At 37.1% G+C, this 24,901-nt stretch overlaps 1 protein-coding gene across 2 annotated transcripts in view; it reads right to left on the bottom strand.

Annotated features, from left to right (window-relative positions):
* The window catches only part of ADAMTS14 (ADAM metallopeptidase with thrombospondin type 1 motif 14), a 265,871-nt gene that overhangs the window by 81,948 nt on the left and 159,022 nt on the right, over window positions 1-24,901 (bottom strand). For both annotated transcript variants that reach the window (XM_053691940.1, XM_053691941.1), the window contains exons 7-8: window positions 22,171-22,276; window positions 17,157-17,300 (exon numbers count right to left, since the gene is read on the bottom strand). In XM_053691940.1, the coding sequence (XP_053547915.1) occupies window positions 17,157-17,300; window positions 22,171-22,276 (250 nt within the window). The remainder of the gene's footprint in view (window positions 1-17,156; window positions 17,301-22,170; window positions 22,277-24,901) is intronic.

Genomic DNA, 24,901 nt, shown 5'->3' with positions numbered 1-24,901 from the left:
TGAGTGTAACTGTACTGTGTAATGTATATTTATTAGTCAGTGTTATTATATGTGTACCTGTACTGTGTAATGTATATTTATTAGATGGTGTTATGATGAGTGTAACTGTACTGTGTAATGTATATTTATTAGTCAGTGTTATTATGTGTGTACCTGTACTGTGTAATGTATATTTATTAGATGGTGTTATTATGAGTGTAACTGTACTGTGTAATGTATATTTAGTAGATAGTGTTATTATGAGTGTAACTGTACTGTGTAATGTATATTTATTAGATAGTGTTATTATAAGTGTAACTGTACTGTGTAATGTATATTTATTAGATAGTGTTATTATGAGTGTAACTGTACTGTGTAATGTATATTTATTATATGGTGTTATTATTAGTGAAACTGTACTGTGAAATATATATATGTATTAGATGGAGTTATTATGAGTGTAACTGTACTATGTAATGTATTTTTATTAGATGGTATTATTATGAGTGTAACTGTACTCTGTAATGTATATTTATTAGATGGTGTTATTATGTGTGTAACTGTACTGTGTAATGTATATTTATTAGATAGTTTTATTATAAGTGTAACTGTACTGTGTAATGTATATTTATTAGACAGTGTTATTATGTGTGTAACTGTACTGTGTAATGTATTTTTATTAGACAGTGTTATTATGTGTGTAACTGTACTGTGTAATGTATATTTATTAGATAGTGTTATTATGTGTGTAACTGTACTATGTAATGTACCGGTATATTTATTAGACAGTGTTATTATGTGTGTAACTGTACTGTGTAATGTATATTTATTAGATGGTGTTATTATGAGTGTAACTGTACTGTGTAATGTATATTTATTAGATGGTGTTATTATGTGTGTAACTGTACTGTGTAATGTATTTTTATTAGATAGTGCTATTATGAGTGTAACTGTACTGTGTAATGTATATTTATTAGATGGTGTTATTATGAGTGTAACTGTACTGTATAATGTATATTTATTAGATGGTGTTATTATGAGTGTAACTGTACTGTGTAATGTATATTTATTAGATAGTGTTATTATGTGTGTAACTGTACTGTGTAATGTATATTTATTGGATAGTGTTATTATGTGTGTAACTGTACTGTGTAATGTATATTTATTAGATGGTGTTATTATGAGTGTAACTGTACTTTGTAATGTATATTTATTAGATGGTGTTATTATGTGTGTAACTGTACTGGGTAATGTATATTTATTAGATGGTGTTATGTGTGTAACTGTACTGTGTAATGTATATTTATTAGATGGTGTTATTATGAGTGTAATTGTACTGTGTAATGTATATTTATTAGATGGTGTTATTATGTGTGTAACTGTACTGTGTAATGTATATTTATTAGATAGTGTTATTATGAGTGTAACTGTACTGTGTAATGTATATTTATTAGATGGTGTTATTATGTGTGTAACTGTACTGTGTAATGTATATTTATTAGATAGTGTTATTATGTGTGTAACTGTACTGTGTAATGTATATTTATTAGATGGTGTTATTATGAGTGTAACTGTACTGTGTAATGTATTTTTATTATATGGTGTTATTATGTGTGTAACTGTACTGTGTAATGTATATTTATTACATGGTGTTATTATGAGTGTAACTGTACTGTGTAATGTATATTTATTAGACAGTGTTATTATGTGTGTAACTGTACTGTGTAATGTATATTTATTAGATAGTGTTATTATGAGTGTAACTGTACTGTGTAATGTATATTTATTGCACAGTGTTATTATAAGTGTAACTGTACTGTGTAATGTATATTTATTAGATGGTGTTATTATGAGTGTAACTGTACTGTGTAATGTATATTTATTAGATGGTGTTATTATGAGTGTAACTGTACTGTGTAATGTATATTTATTAGATGGTGTTATTATGAGTGTAACTGTACTGTGTAATGTATATTTATTAGATGGTGTTATTATTAGTGTACCTGTACTGTGTAATGTATATTCATTAGATGGTGTTATTATGTGTGTAACTGTACTGTGTAATGCATATTAGTGTTATTATGTCTGTAACTGTACTGTGTAATGTATATTTATTAGATAGTGTTATTATGAGTGTAACTGTACTGTGTAATGTATATTTATTGCACAGTGTTATTATAAGTGTAACTGTACTGTGTAATGTATATTTATTAGATGGTGTTATTATGATTGTAACTGTACTGTGTAATGTATATTTATTAGATAGTGTTATTATGTGTGTAACTGTACTATGTAATGTACCGGTATATTTATTAGACAGTGTTATTATGTGTGTAACTGTACTGTGTAATGTATATTTATTGGATGGTGTTATTATGAGTGTAACTGTACTGTGTAATGTATATTTATTAGATGGTGTTATTATGTGTGTAACTGTACTGTGTAATGTATATTTATTAGATAGTGCTATTATGAGTGTAACTGTACTGTGTAATGTATATTTATTAGATGGTGTTATTATGAGTGTAACTGTACTGTATAATGTATATTTATTAGATGGTGTTATTATGAGTGTAACTGTACTTTGTAATGTATATTTATTAGATAGTGTTATTATGTGTGTAACTGTACTGTGTAATGTATATTTATTAGATAGTGTTATTATGTGTGTAACTGTACTGTGTAATGTATATTTATTAGATGGTGTTATTATGAGTGTAACTGTACTTTGTAATGTATATTTATTAGATGGTGTTATTATGTGTGTAACTGTACTGGGTAATGTATATTTATTAGATGGTGTTATGTGTGTAACTGTACTGTGTAATGTATATTTATTAGATGGTGTTATTATGAGTGTAATTGTACTGTGTAATGTATATTTATTAGATGGTGTTATTATGTGTGTAACTGTACTGTGTAATGTATATTTATTAGATAGTGTTATTATGAGTGTAACTGTACTGTGTAATGTATATTTATTAGATGGTGTTATTATGTGTGTAACTGTACTGTGTAATGTATATTTATTAGATAGTGTTATTATGTGTGTAACTGTACTGTGTAATGTATATTTATTAGATAGTGTTATTATAAGTGTAACTGTACTGTGTAATGTATATTTATTAGATAGTGTTATGAGTGTAACTGTACTGTGTAATGTATATTTATTAGATGGTGTTATTATGAGTGTAACTGTACTGTGTAATGTATATTTATTAGATGGTGTTATTATGTGTGTAACTGTACTGTGTAATGTATATTTATTACATGGTGTTATTATGTGTGTAACTGTACTGTGTAATGTATATTTATTAGATAGTGTTATTATGAGTGTAACTGTACTGTGTAATGTATATTTATTGCACAGTGTTATTATAAGTGTAACTGTACTGTGTAATGTATATTTATTAGATGGTGTTATTATGAGTGTAACTGTACTGTGTAATGTATATTTATTAGATGGTGTTATTATGAGTGTAACTGTACTGTGTAATGTATATTTATTAGATGGTGTTATTATGAGTGTAACTGTACTGTGTAATATATATTTATTAGATGGTGTTATTATGAGTGTAACTGTACTGTGTAATGTATATTTATTAGATGGTGTTATTATTAGTGTACCTGTACTGTGTAATGTATATTCATTAGATGGTGTTATTATGTGTGTAACTGTACTGTGTAATGTATATTAGTGTTATTATGTCTGTAACTGTACTGTGTAATGTATATTTATTAGATAGTGTTATTATGAGTGTAACTGTACTGTGTAATGTATATTTATTGCACAGTGTTATTATGATTGTAACTGTACTGTGTAATGTATATTTATTTATTAGATGGTGTTATTATTAGTGTAACTGTACTGTGTAATGTATATTTATTAGATGGTGTTATTATGAGTGTAACTGTACGTTGTAATGTATATTTATTAGATGGTGTTATTATGAGTGTAACTGTACTGTGTAATGTATATTTATTAGATGGTGTTATTATGAGTGTAACTGTACTGTGTAATGTATATTTATTAGACAGTGTTATTATGTGTGTAACTGTACTGTGTAATGTATATTTATTATACAGTGTTATTATGTGTGTAACTGTACTGTGTAATGTATATTTATTAGATGGTGTTATTATGTGTGTAACTGTACTGTGTAATGTATATTTATTAGATGGTGTTATTATGTCTGTAACTGTACTGTGTAATGTATATTTATTAGATTGTGTTATTATGTGTGTAACTGTACTGTGTAATGTATATTTATTAGATAGTGTTATTATGTGTGTAACTGTACTGTGTAATGTATATTTATTAGATGGTGTTATTATGTATGTAACTGTACTGTGTAATGTATATTTATTAGATGGTGTTATTATGAGTGTAACTGTACTGTGTAATGTATATTTATTAGATAGTGCTATTATGAGTGTAACTGTACTGTGTAATGTATATTTATTACATAGTGTTATTATGAGTGTAACTGTACTGTGTAATGTATATTTATTAGATGGTGTTATTATGAGTGTAACTGTACTTTGTAATGTATTTTTGAAGTGTTTTGTGCAACTTTTTAGTATTTACTTTTAACCCGTAATACAAGCGATAAGCCCGACCAGCGCAAAACCCCGCGATAAACCCCTTATCAGTCCTATATGAAAGCAAAAATAGAGAAACACTATTGATTCCACTTGGGCAATGTTAATGCACAATAGCGCTATTGTTATTGCATTCTGCTTGTCATCTAGACCCTAATTGGTTAACTGAAAAAGCCTGCATTGAAATACTTTAGGATCTCAATACTGAATTGTTTAACCACCAGATTTCTAATATTTTTTGTACGTTTTAGTTATATTGAAAATGTAATTCTGATGGATAAACAAAATCAGTTCTGATGCAGATGAATAAAGTAGAAATATGTCAAAATTAAATGTTTGCACTTAAATATTTGATGGATTAAAATGGTCTTCACAGATCTAAACACTGTCTTCCTCAAGAATAAAAGACAAGATCAAGCTACGATGATTGCACATTTTTGTCTATATAAAATGTTTTCTATTAACCATAATAAACTTTACTGGCAAGGTCTTTAGCTGATGGTCTCAGAACAAGTAGGTAGCTGTAGAGATGCAGACCAGAGTTTGTTATTATTTCACCCTCTCAGCTGTTTAGGTTTCTGTTGGGGCGAACAAAGGGAAACCTTTACAGATATAACTTATACAGAGACAGACAGATTCTAGCCAGTGATAGGTCTGAGAACACTACAACAAGGAGATGTCTAGACCTGTGGTTACTGACTCAGATATTAGTCACAGATTTGATTTACAGATGTTTAAATGACACTTTTTGGAATCTAATCTTTAGTGCAAACATCACCTTCAAAGGCAAGAACTGGATACTGTCAGCTGAGTAGCACACAGAGCTTTACTGCCAAGTGTAAGTAGCATAAGATTATTACTGGTCAACATTTCCACTCTGCTGTGTCTTCTAGCTCAGTGCTCCTAAATGACTCCGAGTCCTGGCCCAGTAACTCCTATGGTTCAATCAAACTGAAGTACAACATGTTCCTCTTGGTGCAAGTTGTCAGAGGTCATTACCAAATCCTCTCTTCTCAATAATACAGCAAATCAGACGAGCTTTAAAAAGAGGTCTTCATTTTATCTTTATGGGTCTTATATATATATATGAGACCGATTTCTGACACATTTTTTGTCTTGAAAAAAACCCTCTTTTGCTTTGTCAGATCTTGGGCTACATTACAAGTGGCGCATTAACGTTAGTGTGGGACACGATAAGCAATAACTAAAGAGCATATTGTAAGTTGAAAGTAAATGATTGCGCTCGAGTACAAAAAATAATTTGCTCTCAAAAGGCTCCATTATTAAGCAGTGGATTCTGCTGCGGAGGCCGATCGTTTTAGAATCGATTGAAACGGAAGTTAGGAAGCAGCAGTCGTAAGACCGCCGGTTCTTAACCTATCTGCAACCTTTTAGGTGGTGGATTGAAAACATCCCGATCCGATATGATCGTGATGATTGACAGCCCCTGCTAGCGCCAATGTGTGCAGGGGGCGGCATTGCGCAAGTATTTACTATTTAGCTATGTCGAGCGGACATAACTCGCTATAGCGACTCCAAAATAACCCCAAAGCAACCTTAAAATTTTAGCACATCTGAAAACCTAGAGTTAAGAGTAAGGGTTAGAAAATATGTTCACTAAACACATCATAAACATATTAAAATAAACTATTAAACACATATATACTCCTTCTGATAAAAAATATTAATAAAACAGTTTTTTAAGGGTTAAAAAGGATATGGTGTATGACAAGTTGTTTGACTGCAAAGGGCTATTATGTATATATTAGAGTTGTTTCCCGGCCATTTTTTTTTTCTTTTTCTAAACGAATATTCAGGGAAATTTGAACATTTGCTGAACTGCATGAACAAGTCAATAAATCTCCTTTACTGCATCAATAGACAAATGCAACAAATATTAAGTAATTTTCTACCGCCTAGATTTAGAGTTCTGCGTTAGCCGTCAAAACCAGCGTTAGGGGGTCCTAATGCTGGTTTTGTCCTACCGCTGGTATTTAGAGTCTTGTAGGTAAGGGTCTAACACTCACTTTTCAGCCGCGACTTTTCCATACCGCAGATCCCCTTACGTCAATTGCATATCCTATCTTTTCAATGGGATCTTTCTAACGCCAGTGTTTAGAGTCTTGGCTGAAGTGAGCGTTAGAAATCTAACGACAAGACTCCAGCCGCAGAAAAAAGTCAGGAGTTAAGAGCTTTATAGGCTAACGCCGGTTTATAAAGCTCTTAACTACTGTGCTCTAAAGTACACTAACACCCATAAACTACCTATGCACCCCTAAACCGATGCCTCCCCCACATCGCCGCCACTCTATCAAATTTTTTTAACCCCTAATCTGCCGACCGCACACCGCCGCAACCTACATTATCCCTATGTACCCCTAATCTGCTGCCCCTAACATCGCCGACCCCTACATAATATTTATTACCCCCTAATCTGCCCCCCCCACGTCGCCGCTACCTACCTACAATTATTAACCCCTAATCTGCCGACCGGACCTCACCGCTACTATAATAAATGTATTAACCCCTAATCCGCCTCACTCCCGCCTCAAAAACCCTATAATAAATAGTATTAACCCCTAATCTGCCCTCCCTAACATCGCCGACACCTAACTTCAAGTATTAACCCCTAATCTGCTGACCGGACCTCGCCGCTACTCTAATAAATGTATTAACCCCTAAAGCTAAGTCTAACCCTAACACTAACACCCCCTGTTACGGTACCAACAGGATACCAAGGGTTAATACCAGATGGAAGATGCCCTGAATGTGAGATCAACAACTCACAACCCAGCCAGTTTTTCCCCTCAAACATGAGACCAGGCTCCACATCAGGTTTAAAACAGAATGTACTTTATTAAGGGCCATATGCCCAGTATATATGCAGGTCTAACCCCAGATGGGTGGTTGAAAGAATGTTGTACATTAGATGGAGGGAACACGCCCTTTGACATGATACAATAGAATACCTTGCTCAAGTTGATAACAACTTAAACACAAGACACACACTTGGCTTTTCTTATCACTGAGGCGTCTGCTCTCTAGATGTGATTAAACAATGGAATGTTTATTACTTAAACATAATTATAGCACACAATAGCTGAGGCCAGCAAACCTGTCTTTTAGAAAACAGCTTCTCAAAGCTACACAAGGTCAATTCTTTTAGTTCTGACCACAGGGTCTGTCACATAGCTCCCCCCTTGTGGAACACTCCGGCAGACCCGGCTTGACCCTTTGGCGGGTCAACCTGGGGATGACCGGACTAGGAGGTGGTAGGCATGTCAGTTTGCCAGGACAATCCATCTGTATTCCCGTTATGAGAGAGAATTCCTGTCCATACAAACAATTGTTCAACTTCCTCAGTGCCCAGACTAGGGCTAAACAGTCCTTCAAAATCCCATCAGCTTCTTTACGAGTTTTCTGTACCTGCTCTTTATAGGTATCCACAATCCCTTCATACTGACATAGAGTGCCCTTGAATTGCTGCACCTCACTATGAGCCAGCGTCAGCTTCTCCTCAAGTGTAGCTAAGTTTGTCTTTAATGTTTCATGTTCCACTCTCAAGCTGGTGTTTTCTGCAGTCTGTCGGTGCAGCTTGTCTAGCAGAGATTCACGTTCTAAACGTGCTTTTTCCTCTGCGCTCCTCTTCTCCTTCATCAGCGCATTGTAACGGGACTTCCACGTATCAATAGCGGATAGAGATTTACTGAGCTCAGCATCCTGGGGCTTAGCAGCAGGTGGGTCAGTCTCTGCTGCACGGATCTGGGCACGGGTAGTCACAGGGTTAACATCAGTGGGACCCATAGGAGCGTAGGTAGAAACAAGGGGGGCCAAGTTATTTCCAAGGAGAACATCAGCGGGTAAATCCTTCATGACCCCCACATTCACAGGTCTAGCGCCCACTCCCCAATCCAAATGTACCCTGGCAACAGGTAGGTGGAACACAGCGCCCCCTGCTACCCTCACAGTCACAGTGTCTCCAGTGTGCTGTTTCTCAGACACCAAGTTCTTTTGAAGCAAGGTCGAGGTAGCACCAGTATCCCATAGACCACTGACCTCCTTCCCATTCACTTTAACCAGTTGCCGGTTATTCCGGCGGGCAGCTTGTACAAGGTCTGCTTCATGTATGATGCCCCAGCATTCTTGCGCCTCTACGTAGCGGACCGCAGGCTGAGGGTTACGTGGGATTCCGCCGGCGGGTCTTCTCTAGGACTGTGCTTGGTTCGCTGCATTTAGGGGACACTCTGGTCTTTTGTGCCCAAGTTGCTTACATCCAAAGCACCGAATAGGCTGTGAGTAGCCCAGTGAATTGAACCGGGCTCTCTGAGGGTAGTTCGTGGCCGGAGGCCGTGTGGTATAGTGGTGCGCCGGGGTTTGGTAACTGGCAGCAGCTGGGGTGACTGGGGGTCTGTACTCCACTCTAGCAGGGGGCTTAGTGGTAGCAGTGTCCAGTTTGCGGGCATCCGTATACTCATCTGCCAGGCGAGCAGCTTCATGCAGGGTGGAGGGTTTACGGTCCTGAACCCACTCTCTAACTCCTGCTGATAACTTGTCAAAGCAATGTTCCATCAGGAATAGCTGCAGCACCTCTTACCCAGATACGGCTTGGCACCCCGCTATCCAGTGAGCTGCTGTGCGGTACACCTTACATGCCCACTCAACGTAGGAATCACCAGCTAATTTAACAGTGTCTCTGAACTGCCTCCGGTATGCCTCCAGTGTAACCGCATACCTGGAGAGCAGAGCCTCTTTCACAATATTATAATCCCCGACTTCCTCATCTGGAATGGCCCGAAAAGCCTCACTGGCCCGGCCGGATAATTTTCCGGATAATATCGTGACCCAGTCCTCTGCGAGTACCTTGTGTAGTGCACATTGCCTCTCAAAATCCGCAAGGTACCCATCAATCTCTCCTTCTGTTTCCAGGAAGTTTTTAAAAGCTGCAAATTTTACTTTTCCCTTTTCCACTCGGGTTGCTGTGACTTGGGCTGCTGCAGCGCCGCTTTGGCGAAGTAGGTTGGCCTCCACAGCTGCTATGACCCGGTCGATAATTTCCGCAGATGGGTTGGGGCCATAATGTGCCAGTCTTATTTTAACCGCCCGATCAAAGCTTGCTTCTTCGGGGGTTCTGTCTGATATGCTGGGCCCATTGGTTCCTTCGGTCCCTGGTACTCCTTCCATCTTAGTCAGTATTGTAATAATCCCCCTCTTCCTGAGGTTACTGGCTTGTGTAGTTGCTCTTCTGGGTGATAAGGTTCATTCCGTCGCTTGCCACCAATTGTTACGGTACCAACAGGATACCAAGGGTTAATACCAGATGGAAGATGCCCTGAATGTGAGATCAACAACTCACAACCCAGCCAGTTTTTCCCCTCAAACATGAGACCAGGCTCCACATCAGGTTTAAAACAGAATGTACATTATTAAGGGCCATATGCCCAGTATATATGCAGGTCTAACCCCAGATGGGGGGTTGAAAGAATGTTGTACATTAGATGGAGGGAACACGCCCTTTGACAGGATACAATAGAATACCTTGCTCAAGCTGATAACAACTTAAACACAAGACACACACTTGGCTTTTCTTATCACTGAGGCGTCTGCTCTCTAGATGTGATTAAACAATGGAATGTTTATTACTTAAACGTAATTATAGCACACAATAGCTGAGGCCAGCAAACCTGTCTTTTAGAAAACAGCTTCTCAAAGCTACACAAGGTCAATTCTTTTAGTTCTGACCACAGGGTCTGTCACACCCCCCTAAGTTAAATATAATTTAAATCTAACAAAATAAAATCAATCTTATTAAATAAATTATTCCTATTTAAATCTAAATACTTACCTGTAAAATAAACCCTAATATAGCTACAATATAATTAATAATTATATAGTAGCTATTTTAGGATTAATATTTATTTTACAGACAACTTTGTATTTATTTTAACCAGGTACAATAGCTATTAAATAGTTAATTGAATCAGCCAATCAGATTGAAGTTCAATCGGATTGGCTGATCCAATCAGCCAATCAGATTGAGCTCGCATTCTATTGGCTGATCGGAACAGCCAGTAGAATGCAAGCTCAATCTGATTGGCTGATTCAATCAGCCAATCAGATTTTTCCTACCTTAATTCCGATTGGCTGATAGAATCCTATCAGCCAATCGGAATTCGAGGGACGCCATTTTGGATGACGTCATTTAAAGGAACCTTCATTCGGACTTAGGACATCGTTAGAAGAGGATGGATCCACGTCAGCTGCTTCAAGATGGTCCCGCTCCGCGTCGGATTGAAGAAGATAGAAGATGCCGCTTGGATGAAGATGTTTGCCGGTCTGGATCTCCTCTTCTTGCCGGATAGGATGAAGACTTTGGACCGTGAGTGGAGGGTGGTATAAGCGCCTACTATATACCTATAGCCCAGGGGATGTGCACCTAGCATGCACCCGGTGAACGAACAGAATTATGGATATGCCCAGGCACCAACCAACGGAGGCAGGTATTTGCAACACTCGGGAGGTATATAAGATCAATTTATTCCATACAATAAAACAATAAAAAACAATATAAACCAATATTTCATGGATCCATGATGGTTTTCACAATAAAGTTAAAAATATAAAAAATCACAGGTAAGTATCATAAATTTGCACAGGTAAAATAAGTAATATGTATAAAAACAATCGTAAATTCTCTGGATTGGGGTACAGAGATCAAAGGGGAAAGTCCAAAACTGAAATAATAAAGGTGATTGTAACTGCCAAAAAATATAAGTGCAGAAACAAATTCTGTAGTGAAATCCAATAGGTGTAAAATTGTGGGAAAGCTGCAAATTGTATAAACGACGATGTGATGGAAAAAAACTGTGTTAGAACTTCAGGTGCGGGTCAAAAAATAATTGTTAGGTGCGTGTCTGAAATTGTCAATCCAAAAGAGTTAATATGTAATATATCAATCCAAAAAAATGGGAAATAAAATGGAGGTGTGAAAAAAACGGAGGTGTGAAAAAAACTCCTTCTTTTAGTGCAAACTAGCGTGTGTGAAAACGGAGATAAAAAACGTCAAAGAATATCAAAAAAATATATAATTTGAAAATGTCTGTGTCCAATCAAACAAAAAATGCCAAGAAAAACAGTTAAAGATAAGTGCTAGCAACAAAAAAACAATTGAAAGTCTTTTTAACTTGATAGATGTAAATATCACCAAAAAACGAATTTTGATTGTAGTAAATTTCACAAAGGTTGTGAAGGAATGTGTCTAATGATGGGCTTTGATACAAAAATGATCTCTTCCTAAAAGAACAGAAACAAATATAGTGTAGATTGTACAACAGTAAAACATAAATAGAGTAAGGCTTACCAGTGTCTACGCGTTTTGGCCCGTATTAGGCCTTTCTCAAGACTAGCAAGACTCCTTCACGACCTTTGTGAAATTTACTACAATCAAAATTTGTATTTTGGTGATATTTACATCTATCAAGTTAAAAAGACTTTCAATTGGTTTTTTGTTGCTAGCACTTATCTTTAACTGTTTTTCTTGGCATTTTTTGTTTGATTGGACACAGACATTTTCAATTTATATATTTTTTTGATATTCTTTGACGTTTTTTATCTCCGTTTTCACACACGCTAGTTTGCACTAAAAGAAGGAGTTTTCTTCACACCTCCGTTTTTTTCACACCTCCATTTTATTTCCCCTTTTTTTGGATTGATATATTACATATTAACTCTTTTGGATTGACAATTTCAGACACGCACCTAACAATTATTTTTTGACCCGCACCTGAAGTTCTAACACAGTTTTTTCCATCACATCGTCGTTTATACAATTTGCAGCTTTCCCACAATTTTACACCTATTGGATTTCACTACATAATTTGTTTCTGCACTTATATTTTTTGGCAGTTACAATCACCTTTGTTATTTCAGTTTTGGACTGTCCCCTTTGATCTCTGTACCCCAATCCAGAGAATTTACCATTGTTTTTATACATATTACTTATTTTACCTGTGCAAATTTATGATACTTACCTGTTATTTTTAATATTTTTAACTTTATTGTGAAAACCATCATGGATCCATGAAATATTGGTTTATATTGTTTTTTATTGTTTTATTGTATGGAATAAATTGATCTTATATACCTCCCGAGTGTTGCAAATACCTGCCTCCGTTGGTTGGCACCTGGGCATATCCATAATTCTGAAGACTTTGGACCCTCTTCTGGACCTCTTCTTGCCGGATAGGATGAAGACTTGGGACCCTCTTCTGGACGGATCGGTGATACCCGGCGTGGTGAAGACAAGGTAGGAAGATCTTCAGGGGCTTAGTGTTAGGTTTTTTAAGGGTGGTTTGGGTTAGATTAGGGGTATGTGGGTGGTGGGTTGTAATGTTGGGGGGGAGTATTGTACGTTTATTTAAATGCAAAAGAGCTGTTTTCTTTGGGGCATGCCCCGCAAAAGGCCCTTTTAAGGGCTGGTAAGGAAAAAGAGCTGTTAAAAAAAATTTTATTTTGGGGGGCTTTGTTATTTTTTTAGGGGGCTTAGAGTAGGTGTAATTAGTTTAAAATTCTTGTAATCTTTTTTTTTTTTTTATTTAGTGTTTTTTTTTTTTGTAATTTAGTGTTTGTTTTTTTTGTAATTTAGTTTAGTTGATTTAATTGTAGGTAATTGTAGGTAGTTTAATTAATTTATTGCTAGTGTAGTGTTAGGTTTAATTGTAACTTAGGTTAGGATTTATTTTACAGGTAATGTTGTAATTATTTTAACTAGGTAGCTATTAAATAGTTATTAACTATTTAATAGCTATTGTACCTAGTTAAAATAAATACAAAGTTGCCTGTAAAATAAATATTAATCCTAAAATAGCTACAATATATTTATTATTTATATTGTAGCTATATTAGGGTTTATTTTACAGGTAAGTATTTAGCTTTAAATAGGATTATTTATTTAATAAGAGTTCATTTATTTCATTAGAATAAAATTATATTTAACTTAGGGGGGTGTTAGTGCTAGGGTTAGACTTAGCTTTAGGGGTTAATACATTTATTAGAGTAGCGGTGAGGTCCGGTCGCCAGAATAGGGGTTAATAATTGTAGATAGGTGGCGGCGACGTTGGGGGCGGCAGATTAGAGGTTAATAAATATAATATAGGGGTCGGCGGTGTTAGGGGCAGCAGATTAGGGGTACATAGGGATAACGTAGGTTGCGGCGGTGTACGGAGCAGCAGATTAGGGGTTAATAATAATATGCAGGGGTCAGCGATAGCGGGGATGGCAGATTAGGGGTTAATAAGTATAAGGTTAGGTGTGTTTAGACTCGGGGTACATGTTAGGGTGTTAGGTGCAGACTTAGGAAGTGTTTCCCCATAGGAGCTGAACGCTGCTTTTTTGCAGGTGTTAGGTTTTTTTTCAGCTCAAACTGCCCCATTGTTTCCTATGGGGGAATCGTGCACGAGCACGTTTTTTAAGCTGGCCGCGTCCGTAAGCAACGCTGGTATTGAGAGTTGCAGTGGCGGTAAATATGCCTGCACGCTCCCTTTTTGGAGCCTAACGCAGCCCTTCTGAGAACTCTAAATACCAGCGTTGTTTAAAAGGTGCGGGGGGAAAAAACCACGCGTAGCTAACGCACCCCTTTGGCCACAAAACTCTAAATCTAGGCGTACATTTGCCCACTCCAGATACACAAGTGTGTTCAGTAAGGCCCATTAAGATGTAACACAGGACAGATACACAAGTGTGTTCAGTAAGACCCATTAAGATGTAACACAGGACAGATATACAAGTGTGTTCAGTAAGGCCCATTAAGATGTAACACAGGACAGATACACAGGTGTGTTCAGTAAGGCCCATTACGATGTAACACAGGACAGATACACAGGTGTGTTCAGTAAGGCCCATTAAGATGTAACACAGGACAGATACACAGGTGTGTTCAGTAAGGCCCATTACAATGTAACACAGGACAGATACACAGGTGTGTTCAGTAAGGCCCATTAAGATGTAACACAGGACAGATACACAGGTGTGTTAAGTAAGGCCCATTACAATGTAACACAGGACAGATACACAGGTGTGTTCAGTAAGGCCCATTAAGATGTAACACAGGACAGATACACAGGTGTGTTCAGTAAGGCCCATTACGATGTAACACAGGACAGATACACAGGTGTGTTCAGTAAGGCCCATTACGATGTAACACAGGACAGATACACAGGTGTGTTCAGTAAGGCCCATTACGATGTAACACAGGACAGATACACAGGTGTGTTCAGTAAGGCCCATTAAGATGTAACACAGGACAGATACACAGGTGTGTTCAGTAAGGCCCATTAAGATGTAACACAAGACAGATACACAAGTGTGTTCAGTAAGGCCCATTACGATGTAACACAGGACAGATACACAGGTGTGTTCAGTAAGGCCCATTAAGATGTAACACAGGACAGATACACAGGTGTGTTCAGTAAGGCCCATTACGATGTAACACAGGACAGATACACAGGTGTGTTCAGTAAGGTCCATTACGATGTAACACAGGACAGATACACAGGTGTGTTCAGTAAGGCCCATTACGATGTAACACAGGACAGATACACAGGTGTGTTCAGTAAGGTCCATTACGATGTAACACAGGACAGATACACAGGTGTGTTCAGTAAGGCCCATTACGATGTAACACAGGACAGATACACAGGTGTGTTCAGTAAGGCCCATTACGATGTAACACAGGACAGATACACAGGTGTGTTCAGTAAGGCCCATTACGATGTAACACAGGACAGATACACAGGTGTGCTCAGTAAGGCCCATTAAGATGTAACACAGGACAGATACACAAGTGTGTTCAGTAAGGCCCATTAAGATGTAATACAGGACAGATACACAGGTGTGTTCAGTAAGGCCCATTAAGATGTAACACAGGACAGATACACAGGTGTGTTCAGTAAGGCCCATTAAGATGTAACACAGGACAGATACACAGGTGTGTTCAGTAAGGCCCATTACGATGTAACACAGGACAGATACACAGGTGTGTTCAGTAAGGCCCATTAAGATGTAACACAGGACAGATACACAGGTGTGTTCAGTAAGGCCCATTACGATGTAACACAGGACAGATACACAGGTGTGTTCAGTAAGCCCATTAAGATGTAACACAGGACAGATACACAGGTGTGTTCAGTAAGCCCATTAAGATGTAACACAGGACAGATACACAGGTGTGTTCAGTAAGCCCATTACGATGTAACACAGGACAGATACACAGGTGTGTTCAGTAAGCCCATTAAGATGTAACACAGGACAGATACACAGGTGTGTTCAGTAAGGCCCTTTAAGATGTAACACAGGACAGATACACAGGTGTGTTCAGTAAGGCCCTTTAAGATGTAACACAGGACAGATACACAGGTGTGTTCAGTAAGGCCCTTTAAGATGTAACACAGGACAGATACACAGGTGTGTTCAGTAAGGCCCATTAAGATGTAACACAGGACAGATACACAGGTGTGTTCAGTAAGCCCATTAAGATGTAACACAGGACAGATACACAGGTGTGTTCAGTAAGCCCATTAAGATGTAACACAGGACAGATACACAGGTGTGTTCAGTAAGGCCCATTACGATGTAACACAGGACAGATACACAGGTGTGTTCAGTAAGGCCCTTTAAGATGTAACACAGGACAGATACACAGGTGTGTTCAGTAAGGCCCATTAAGATGTAACACAGGACAGATACACAAGTGTGTTCAGTAAGGCCCATTAAGATGTAACACAGGACAGATACACAGGTGTGTTCAGTAAGGCCCATTACGATGTAACACAGGACAGATACACAGGTGTGTTCAGTAAGGCCCATTAATATGTAACACAGGACAGATACACAGATGTGTTCAGTAAGGCCCATTACGATGTAACACAGGACAGATACAGAGGTGTGTTCAGTAAGGCCCATTAATATGTAACACAGGACAGATACACAGATGTGTTCAGTAAGGCCCATTAAGATGTAACACAGGACAGATACACAGATGTGTTCAGTAAGGCCCATTAAGATGTAACACAGGACAGATACATAGGTGTGTTCAGTAAGGCCCATTAATATGTAACACAGGACAGATACACAGATGTGTTCAGTAAGGCCCATTAAGATGTAACACAGGACAGATACACAGGTGTGTTCAGTAAGGCCCATTAAGATGTAACACAGGACAGATACACAAGTGTGTTCAGTAAGGCCCATTACGATGTAACACAGGACAGATACACAGGTGTGTTCAGTAAGGCCCATTAAGATGTAACACAGGACAGATACACAAGTGTGTTCAGTAAGGCCCATTAAGATGTAACACAGGACAGATACACAAGTGTGTTCAGTAAGGCCCATTACGATGTAACACAGGACAGATACACAAGTGTGTTCAGTAAGGCCCATTAAGATGTAACACAGGACAGATACACAGGTGTGTTCAGTAAGGCCCATTAAGATGTAATACAGGACAGATAAATAGTTTAGCTTACACTAATATCCCCTCAAACAGACCTGACAGGATTTTCCCAGCAGAAAGCACTTACTGTATATATCGATTTAGTTCCTGCTTGCTGCATCTGGACCAGTGGTATCGATGAAATGCTGCCTGCACGAGTGGTGCCATAATGCTGCCCATACTGGTCTCATCAGCACATCGGTTCCCCTGCCCATCATGTTCCATACCTAATCTGAAAAAAAACATGAGTGTAGTAAGTTGTAAATGAAATGCAGAAAGCTCTGTGCATTTTATAAGGTGACTAGCAGTTAATAAATATAAATAGCTAACAAAATTATACTTTAAATGCTTTAAAAACATTTTTTATGCAGATGTTTTGCACTGCAGAGCCTAAGACAACGTTAGTTACAGAATGTATCAGCATTACAAAAGATATCATTTAAAATAATTTAACACTGTAACTTTTCTGGCACAATTTACATTGTTCCGTAAATCAAGTGCAGCTCAGAGATACACCTCTTGAACAACCTGGTGAGATTTATGTTGCTGGTCTTCTTTGCTAAGTGGAGACAAATGTAAATGAGCATTTCATCTAAGATAACTGTGTAGAACATTGCAGGGTCAGGTTAAGCTTCAACATACTTAAAGGGACAGTCTACTCCAGAATGTTATTGTTTAAAAAGATAGATAATCCCTTTATTACCCATTCCCCAGTTTAGCATAACAACACTGTTATATTAATATACATTTTACTTCTGTGATTACCTTGTATCCAAGCCTTTGCAGACTGTCCCTTTTTCTCATTTATTTTGACAGACTTGCATTTTAGCTAATCAGTGCTGACTCGGGAATAACTCCACGGGAGTGAGCACAATGTTATCTATATGGCACACATGAACTAGTGCTGTCTAGCTGTGAGAAACTGTCAAACTGCACTGAGATAAGAGGCGGCCTTCAAGGTCTTAGAAATTAGCATATGAGCCTACCTAGGTTTAGATTTCAACAAAGAATACCAAGAGAACAATGCAAATTTGATGATAAAAGTAAAAAGTTGTTTAAAACTGCATACCCTATCTATATCATGAAAGTTTAATTTTGAGTAGACTGTCCCTTTACGTATGCTGGAGGCACTCCATGCTCTCTTTAGGAAGTGTCAATAAAACAATATTCAGAGGCATTCTTTTTAGCACTAACACAATGACTGTATATAGCAATGTTATTGTATTTTCCTCTATTAAGCATGTCCAGGAGAGATAAAACATTGTGTTTAATGTCCATGGGATTGTTGATATACCTATGTATATATGAAGAAAATAACTTAAATATCCCTTTAATCATTCACACTGAATTCTGCTGAGAACCAGTGAATACGCAGTTACTGTTACATTTGCTATCATAGCTACAACCTTAAGATCACATTAAAGACACTTAGGGGCCGAATTATCAAGCTCCCCTTGTTGCCCCTTGTTTCCGGTGAGCCTTCCGGCTACTCCATGACTTGTCCGTCTGCTCTGAGGTGGCGGACAGAAATCAACCCGATCGAATACGATCGGGTTGATTGACACCCCCTGCTAGCGGCCGCAAATCTTCAGGGAGCAGTATTGAACAAGCAGATCTGGTGAACTGCTTGTGCAATGATAAATGTCGACAGCGTATGCTGTCGGCATTTATCGATGTGCAGCGGACATAATTACGCTACATCGTATAATGTCCATAACATAAATAAATATGCCCATAACATACACATGATGCACATTATGAATGTTTATAAACTTACACACAGCTTTGTTTATTCAAATAACTGCTGGACAATGTGTCTCTGAAATTTGGCTTGTAAAATGCTCGGTTCTTTCCTTCTCAGACTGTTCTGTTTGTATTGTTTAAGGCTTTATTATCCAAACTAAACTCTAGCCATGTGCAGCGCATCTTACGATTAATATGACGGGGCAAATTCATCAAGCTCCGGCTCGTCGTAAACACAAGTTATGAAGCAGCGGTCTACAGAACGCTGCTCCATAACCTGTTCGCCTGCTCTGAGGCGGCGGACAGACATCGCCAGAAATCAACCCGATCAAACGCAATCGGCTTGATGCTAGCGGCCGATTCTGCAGGGTGCGGCATTGCACCAGTAGTTCACAAGAACTGCTGGTGCAATGATAAATGCCGAGAGCGTATGCTGTCGGCATTTATCTATGTGCAGTGGACATGATCCGCAATATCGGATCATGTCCGCTCGCATAATGATAATTCGGCCCCGACGGCTGTAATCAAGTGGTCCCATGGTCGGTGTTAAATATTCAAAATATATTACTAAAACTTAAAATCTGTGTTCTATACTGTGAGTGACCGTGCATCAGTATTTAAACCGCAAATCTTCTCTGAGAGTTGTCGTGAGTGTGTAATGCTGTGTGAAGACTTATTTTGTGCCTTAAAAGCCAGTGCTGACTCTCTGAGAAGGTGTGGTGTTTGACCCTTACAGCATATGCGCATATGCCACTGAAAAACAGTGATAACTAATTGAAGCATATTGCAAACAACTTTCTATTTCAATTTCTCCCATGCACACGTCACTTTCAACCTTTCTACCCCTTTAAGCAAGTACTTAAACCTCAGGCTTCCCTAGTTTTTGTAGGTTTGTGTAAAACTTAAGCCTGAAATGAACTACTTTTCTATGCTTTTTCCAAATTGAAAAGCTGCATCAGACTAAAAGGGACATTGCCATCGAGAATTTTTAATTGGTCACATAAAAGTATAGCAATTTAATTTAAATTGATTTTTTACAGCATTTTTAGTTCTGCATTACCTAATAAGAACATTTCTACTAACTGTGATTGGTTGATAAGAACTTTTGTTTAATGCTCATTGGCTAAGGGTACTTTCTGCTAAAACACATATTTAAATGCTGCCTTTTCTAAACAAAGTCATTTCTATTTAACCAAAAGTCTGAAATTCCCCATTTGTCACAAATTAGATTTTTTTTGTCATTATGCCATTGGGGCTGTAGACTTGACTAAACTTTTTTTTATAGCACCATATCAATGAATGCAGAAAAACAAAACCACTATCAATCTCAAAATGACATTCTGTATTTGTAGTCAATTTAGTATTCTTTCTTGAAAAGCATACCTAACAATCCACTACTGAGAGCTGGCTGGTAATTGGTGGCTAGGCACATATGTCTTTTGTTATTGGCTCACCAGATGTATTCAGCTATCTCCCAGTAGTGCATTGCTGCTCTAGAGCTTACATTAACTATGCGTTTAACCCCTTTAAAGGGTGTAAAACACAAGGTTATACACAAGCAGTAAGGCATTTTCTTTTTACATTTGTATATCTCTTTAAAGATCATAAGATATAAAGTACAACCATGGGATTTATATTAGGAACTTCAATTAAACTGTGTCTGAATGAGTTTAGGTGTGAGTGAAATCCCCTACAGGTCTGATCATCGACACATCACATAAACATTCTCCACTCACCTCTTTATCAGAGCGTTAACAAGTCATCTTATGTCTCAGGGAAGCTGCACTTTAGATGTAAACAGTTTTTTGGGTTTATCCACGAAGGCTTAAATTAAAGGGACACTGAACCCAAAATTGTTTCTTTCGTGATTCAGAAAGAGCATGGAATTTTAAGCAACTTTCTAATTTACTCCTATTATCACATTTTCTTTATTCTCTTGGTATCTTTATTTGAAATGCAAGAATGTAAGTTTAGATGTCGGCCCATTTTTGGTGAACAACCTAGGTTGTCCTTGCTGATTGATGGGTAAATTAATCCACCAATCACTGCTGTCCAGAGTTTTGAAGCAAGAAAAAAAGCTTAGATGCCTTCTTTTTCAAATAAAGATAGAAAGAGAACGAAGACACATTGATAATAGGAGTAAAATAGAAAGTTGCTTAAAATTGCATGCTCTATCTGAATCACAAAAGAAAAAATTTGGTCTCAGTGTCCCTTTAATAAGATGCACATTCTACAAATTGTGCACTTAACCTAAGTTCAAACAAATCTATTTTCAAAATATGTAGCTAATTGCCAACTCCAGCTGGTGACAGGACTGCGCCTTGCGTGTTATCACGCACACTTTGATCTGCAGATGTGCACAGATACCTACACCGATAGCCTTTTTGGGCTTTTGCAGTAGATGCCATCCTTTCAACAATGAGATCAACAAAGCGACCCAGCATTGTACAATTAAGCACAACGAGACCATCCAAAGCAAGTCAGATTCATTCATGTTTCCTGGCTAAAACCAAAGGCAGAAAACATCCCTGTTAATGAGAGGGATTTCCAGTTTATGCAGCGGTTCCCAATGGTTTAACACTTGTGAAGAACTGTTGCCATTTAGATGATACCCACAATTTACTGTCTCTAGGTCTGTAACATCCCAAAGGCTAGTTAAAGGGACATTGCACGCTAGATTTTACTTTGCATAAATGTTTTTTAGATGATCCATCCATTTATATAGCCCATCTGGGTGTGTTTTTATAAAAAAAATTATAGTGTTGCTTATTTTTAAATAACATTGAGCTGATTTTTAGACTCCTAACCAAGCCCCTTGGTATACAGACTTCAGACTGCTTCTGGTTTTATAATGGGTCTTTTCATATGTAGGAGGTTCTGCTCTCAGCCCCTTTCAGTGGGTGTTCCAGGCTAATCTCATTAACAGTGTTAAATTGGGAGCTTCTAAGTAAGTTGTTAAAAAGGTTTTATACTGGATGTTTATATAAGAATATGTGCATATTATTATTTATAGTAGTGTCTATTACTTGCAGTTAAATAAAAATTGGTGTATACTGTCCCTTTAATGTTCTGTTTGACCCACTAAGGAAACTCTACAGTTTCAAAACATGATGTAACTGGTGAAACCTTATCCACTTCAGTAAATAGGTTCTATAGGGACACATTTTATGTTTTCAGTTCTTAGGACAGTAAAGTAGACCTTGCTAACAAATGTAATATTTAAACTAACAAAATATAATAATAAAATCATATCATTCATTACTTCACATCATATAATGTAAACTATCTAAAATGTTGCTAACAATATTATATAAAATCTGACGTAGTATAAAAATATATCTGCAAACGATTGTACTTACACGTGGCCTGTCTCATGGGCAACCACAAATGCAGAGGAGAAGCCATCCTCATGATTAAGTGTACAACTGCGCAGTGGGTGACACATGCCAGTAACTGGTGCATAACCTATTAGGTATAAAATCAGATTTAGAAATTAAGGGATTCAACACACAGCAAAACAAACAATCTATTCATGTGTCTATCCAGCCAAATGCTACCTCATGTCTACTGGTGTATCTATCTATCTATCTATCTATCCATATTTCAATCTATCAGTCTGTCTGGCTGTCTCTCTTTGTCTATCTATCTGTCTGTATCTGTCTATATCTATCTATCTATCTATCTATCTATCTGGCTGGCTGGCTGGCTCTGTCTGTCTATCTATCAGTCTGGCTGGCTGTCTCTGTCGGTCTGTTTGTCTATCTATCTATCTATCTATCTATCTGGCTGGCTGGCTGGCTCTGTCTGTCTATCTATCAGTCTGGCTGGCTGTCTCTGTCGGTCTGTTTGTCTATCTATCTATCTATCTATCTATCTATCTTCGTCTATCCATCTATCAAACTATTAGTCTGTTTGGGTGGCTGGTTTCTCTGTCTGTCTGTTTATCTATCAGTCTGTCTGGCTGTCTCTGTTTGTCTGTCTATCTGTCTGTCTATTTGTCTGTTTCTCTCTATCTGTCTATCTATCGCTCTGTCTGTCTGTCTGCCTATTCATCCAACTATCCATGCATATAAAATTATAAATTGATCTTCGGGATAGCCGTATGAAAGATAACCTTGAATTAAGCAGATTTGCTCTTGCAAGGACCAACGCCACACATCTGGTTTTAAGTTTGTATTTTACTCTTGGGCGCAGCTCCTAAGTGGGACTTTATGGTGGTTAAATACATAAGCTTACTTTACATTATGTTCATTGTTTTTGGCTACTTAGTAACCATTAAAGCGTGCGCCAGAATAAAGCAGCAAACCTTCGAGTTTAATAGGAGCCGAAAAATGATAAACTGTGAATAGTTTGCATTGAGTTTATTATCGGCTTTTAGCTTTTTGTCAGTTGCCATTAAAGGGACATGAAACAAAATAAATCCTTCATGTTTCAGATAGAGCAGCAATTTTAAACAACTTTCTATTCTACTTCCATTATAAAATTATCTTTGTTCTCTTGGCATCTTTTGTTGAAAAACAGGGACATAAGCTCAGGAGCGTGCACATATCTAGAGCATTATATGGCAGCAGTTTTGTAATAATGTTAACCATTTGCGAGAGTACTATATGGCAGTACTATTTCCTGCCATTTAGTGCACAAGATGCTACCTAGGTATCTCTTCAACACAGAATATCATGGGTACAAAGCAAATTTTATAATAGAAGTAAAATGTAACTTTTTAAAATTTGTACTCTCTGTCTGAATCACAAAAGAAACCAGTAAATAGAGTAGATCTGCATAATCAACAAATGCATGACAAAAAGACAATGCAGTATAGATTTTTTTTTCTGACAAATTTCATAGTTTATTTCCACTCCTCTTATATCATGTGACAGCCATCAGCCAATCACAAATGCATATACGTTTATTCTGCGAATTTGTGCACATGCTCAGTAGGTGCTGGTGAATCAAAAAGTGTAAATATAAAAAGACTGTGCACATTTTGTTACTGGAAGTAAATTGCAAAGTTGTTTAAAATTGCTGCTCTATCTGAATCATGAAAGTTTTATTTTTAATGTCTGGGTTTCATATCCCTTTAATGAACTCAAGTTTTCAGCTCAATCTAATAGGTGTAAAGGGTTAAAATGCCCTTTGCAGGAAGGTCACATATGGGTCTCTGAACATTAAAAAATAAGTTTTTTTCTTTTTTAGGAAGGTGATTGAACATTTTATTGAAAGTACCATTAGTATCATAAACTATGTCTATGAAAGGGAATAATATTATGGTATGAAAAATCTTATAAAACCACTATTTGTTCCTATATGCCACTTTATAAATTGATGACATCATATTATTACTTAAAGGGACATGGTACACTAGATTTTTCTTTGCATAAATGTTTTGTAGATGATCCATTTATGTAGCCCATCTGGGAGTGTTTCTGTAACAATGTACAGTTTTGCTTATTTTTTTACTAGCATTGTGCTTATTTTCAGACTCCTAACCAAACCCCAAAGTATCATACTTAGACCCAGGTCTACTGATTCCTGCTGCTATTGTTTGTATAATCTGTCTTTTTATAAACAGGGGGGGGGGGGGGTCTCCTCTTTTTGCTTTCCCAGCCCCTTTAAATGGGTGTCCCAGCCTAACCTCGTCAACAGTACTAAAGTGGAAGCTTCTAAGTTAGTTTTTAAAAGGTTTTTATATCAGTATCTGTGCATATTCTTCTGTATAGTAGTGTCTACTACATGCAGTTATATGAAAATTGGTGTACACTGTCCCTTTAATTTATACAGTTTTCTTTATTTAATATATTTGCATATCTGTTGCGAAAGAGACAATCACAGGTGAACATGTTGTACAACTCAAATTTTAATAACCCCCAAGTTAGAGTCCCTATGCAATATACTTTCAGTCACTAATTTTCTTCTAAAAACTCCCAAGTTGCTGAAAATATGAAAATGATGAGTTTTTATGCCCCTGTAAAAATTAAAGCCATATTTAAATATTTTGTTTTTAAATATTTAACTATATATATATATTTATATATACACATACACATCTTTATATATACACTTACAGATATTTATATATACACTTACAGATAT

Source organism: Bombina bombina, chromosome 9 (assembly GCF_027579735.1).
Source record: "Bombina bombina isolate aBomBom1 chromosome 9, aBomBom1.pri, whole genome shotgun sequence".
NCBI classification, from domain to species: domain Eukaryota; kingdom Metazoa; phylum Chordata; class Amphibia; order Anura; family Bombinatoridae; genus Bombina; species Bombina bombina.
The sequence above is the reverse complement of the archived record's forward strand: the minus strand, read 5'-3'. Positions and strand labels throughout refer to the sequence as shown.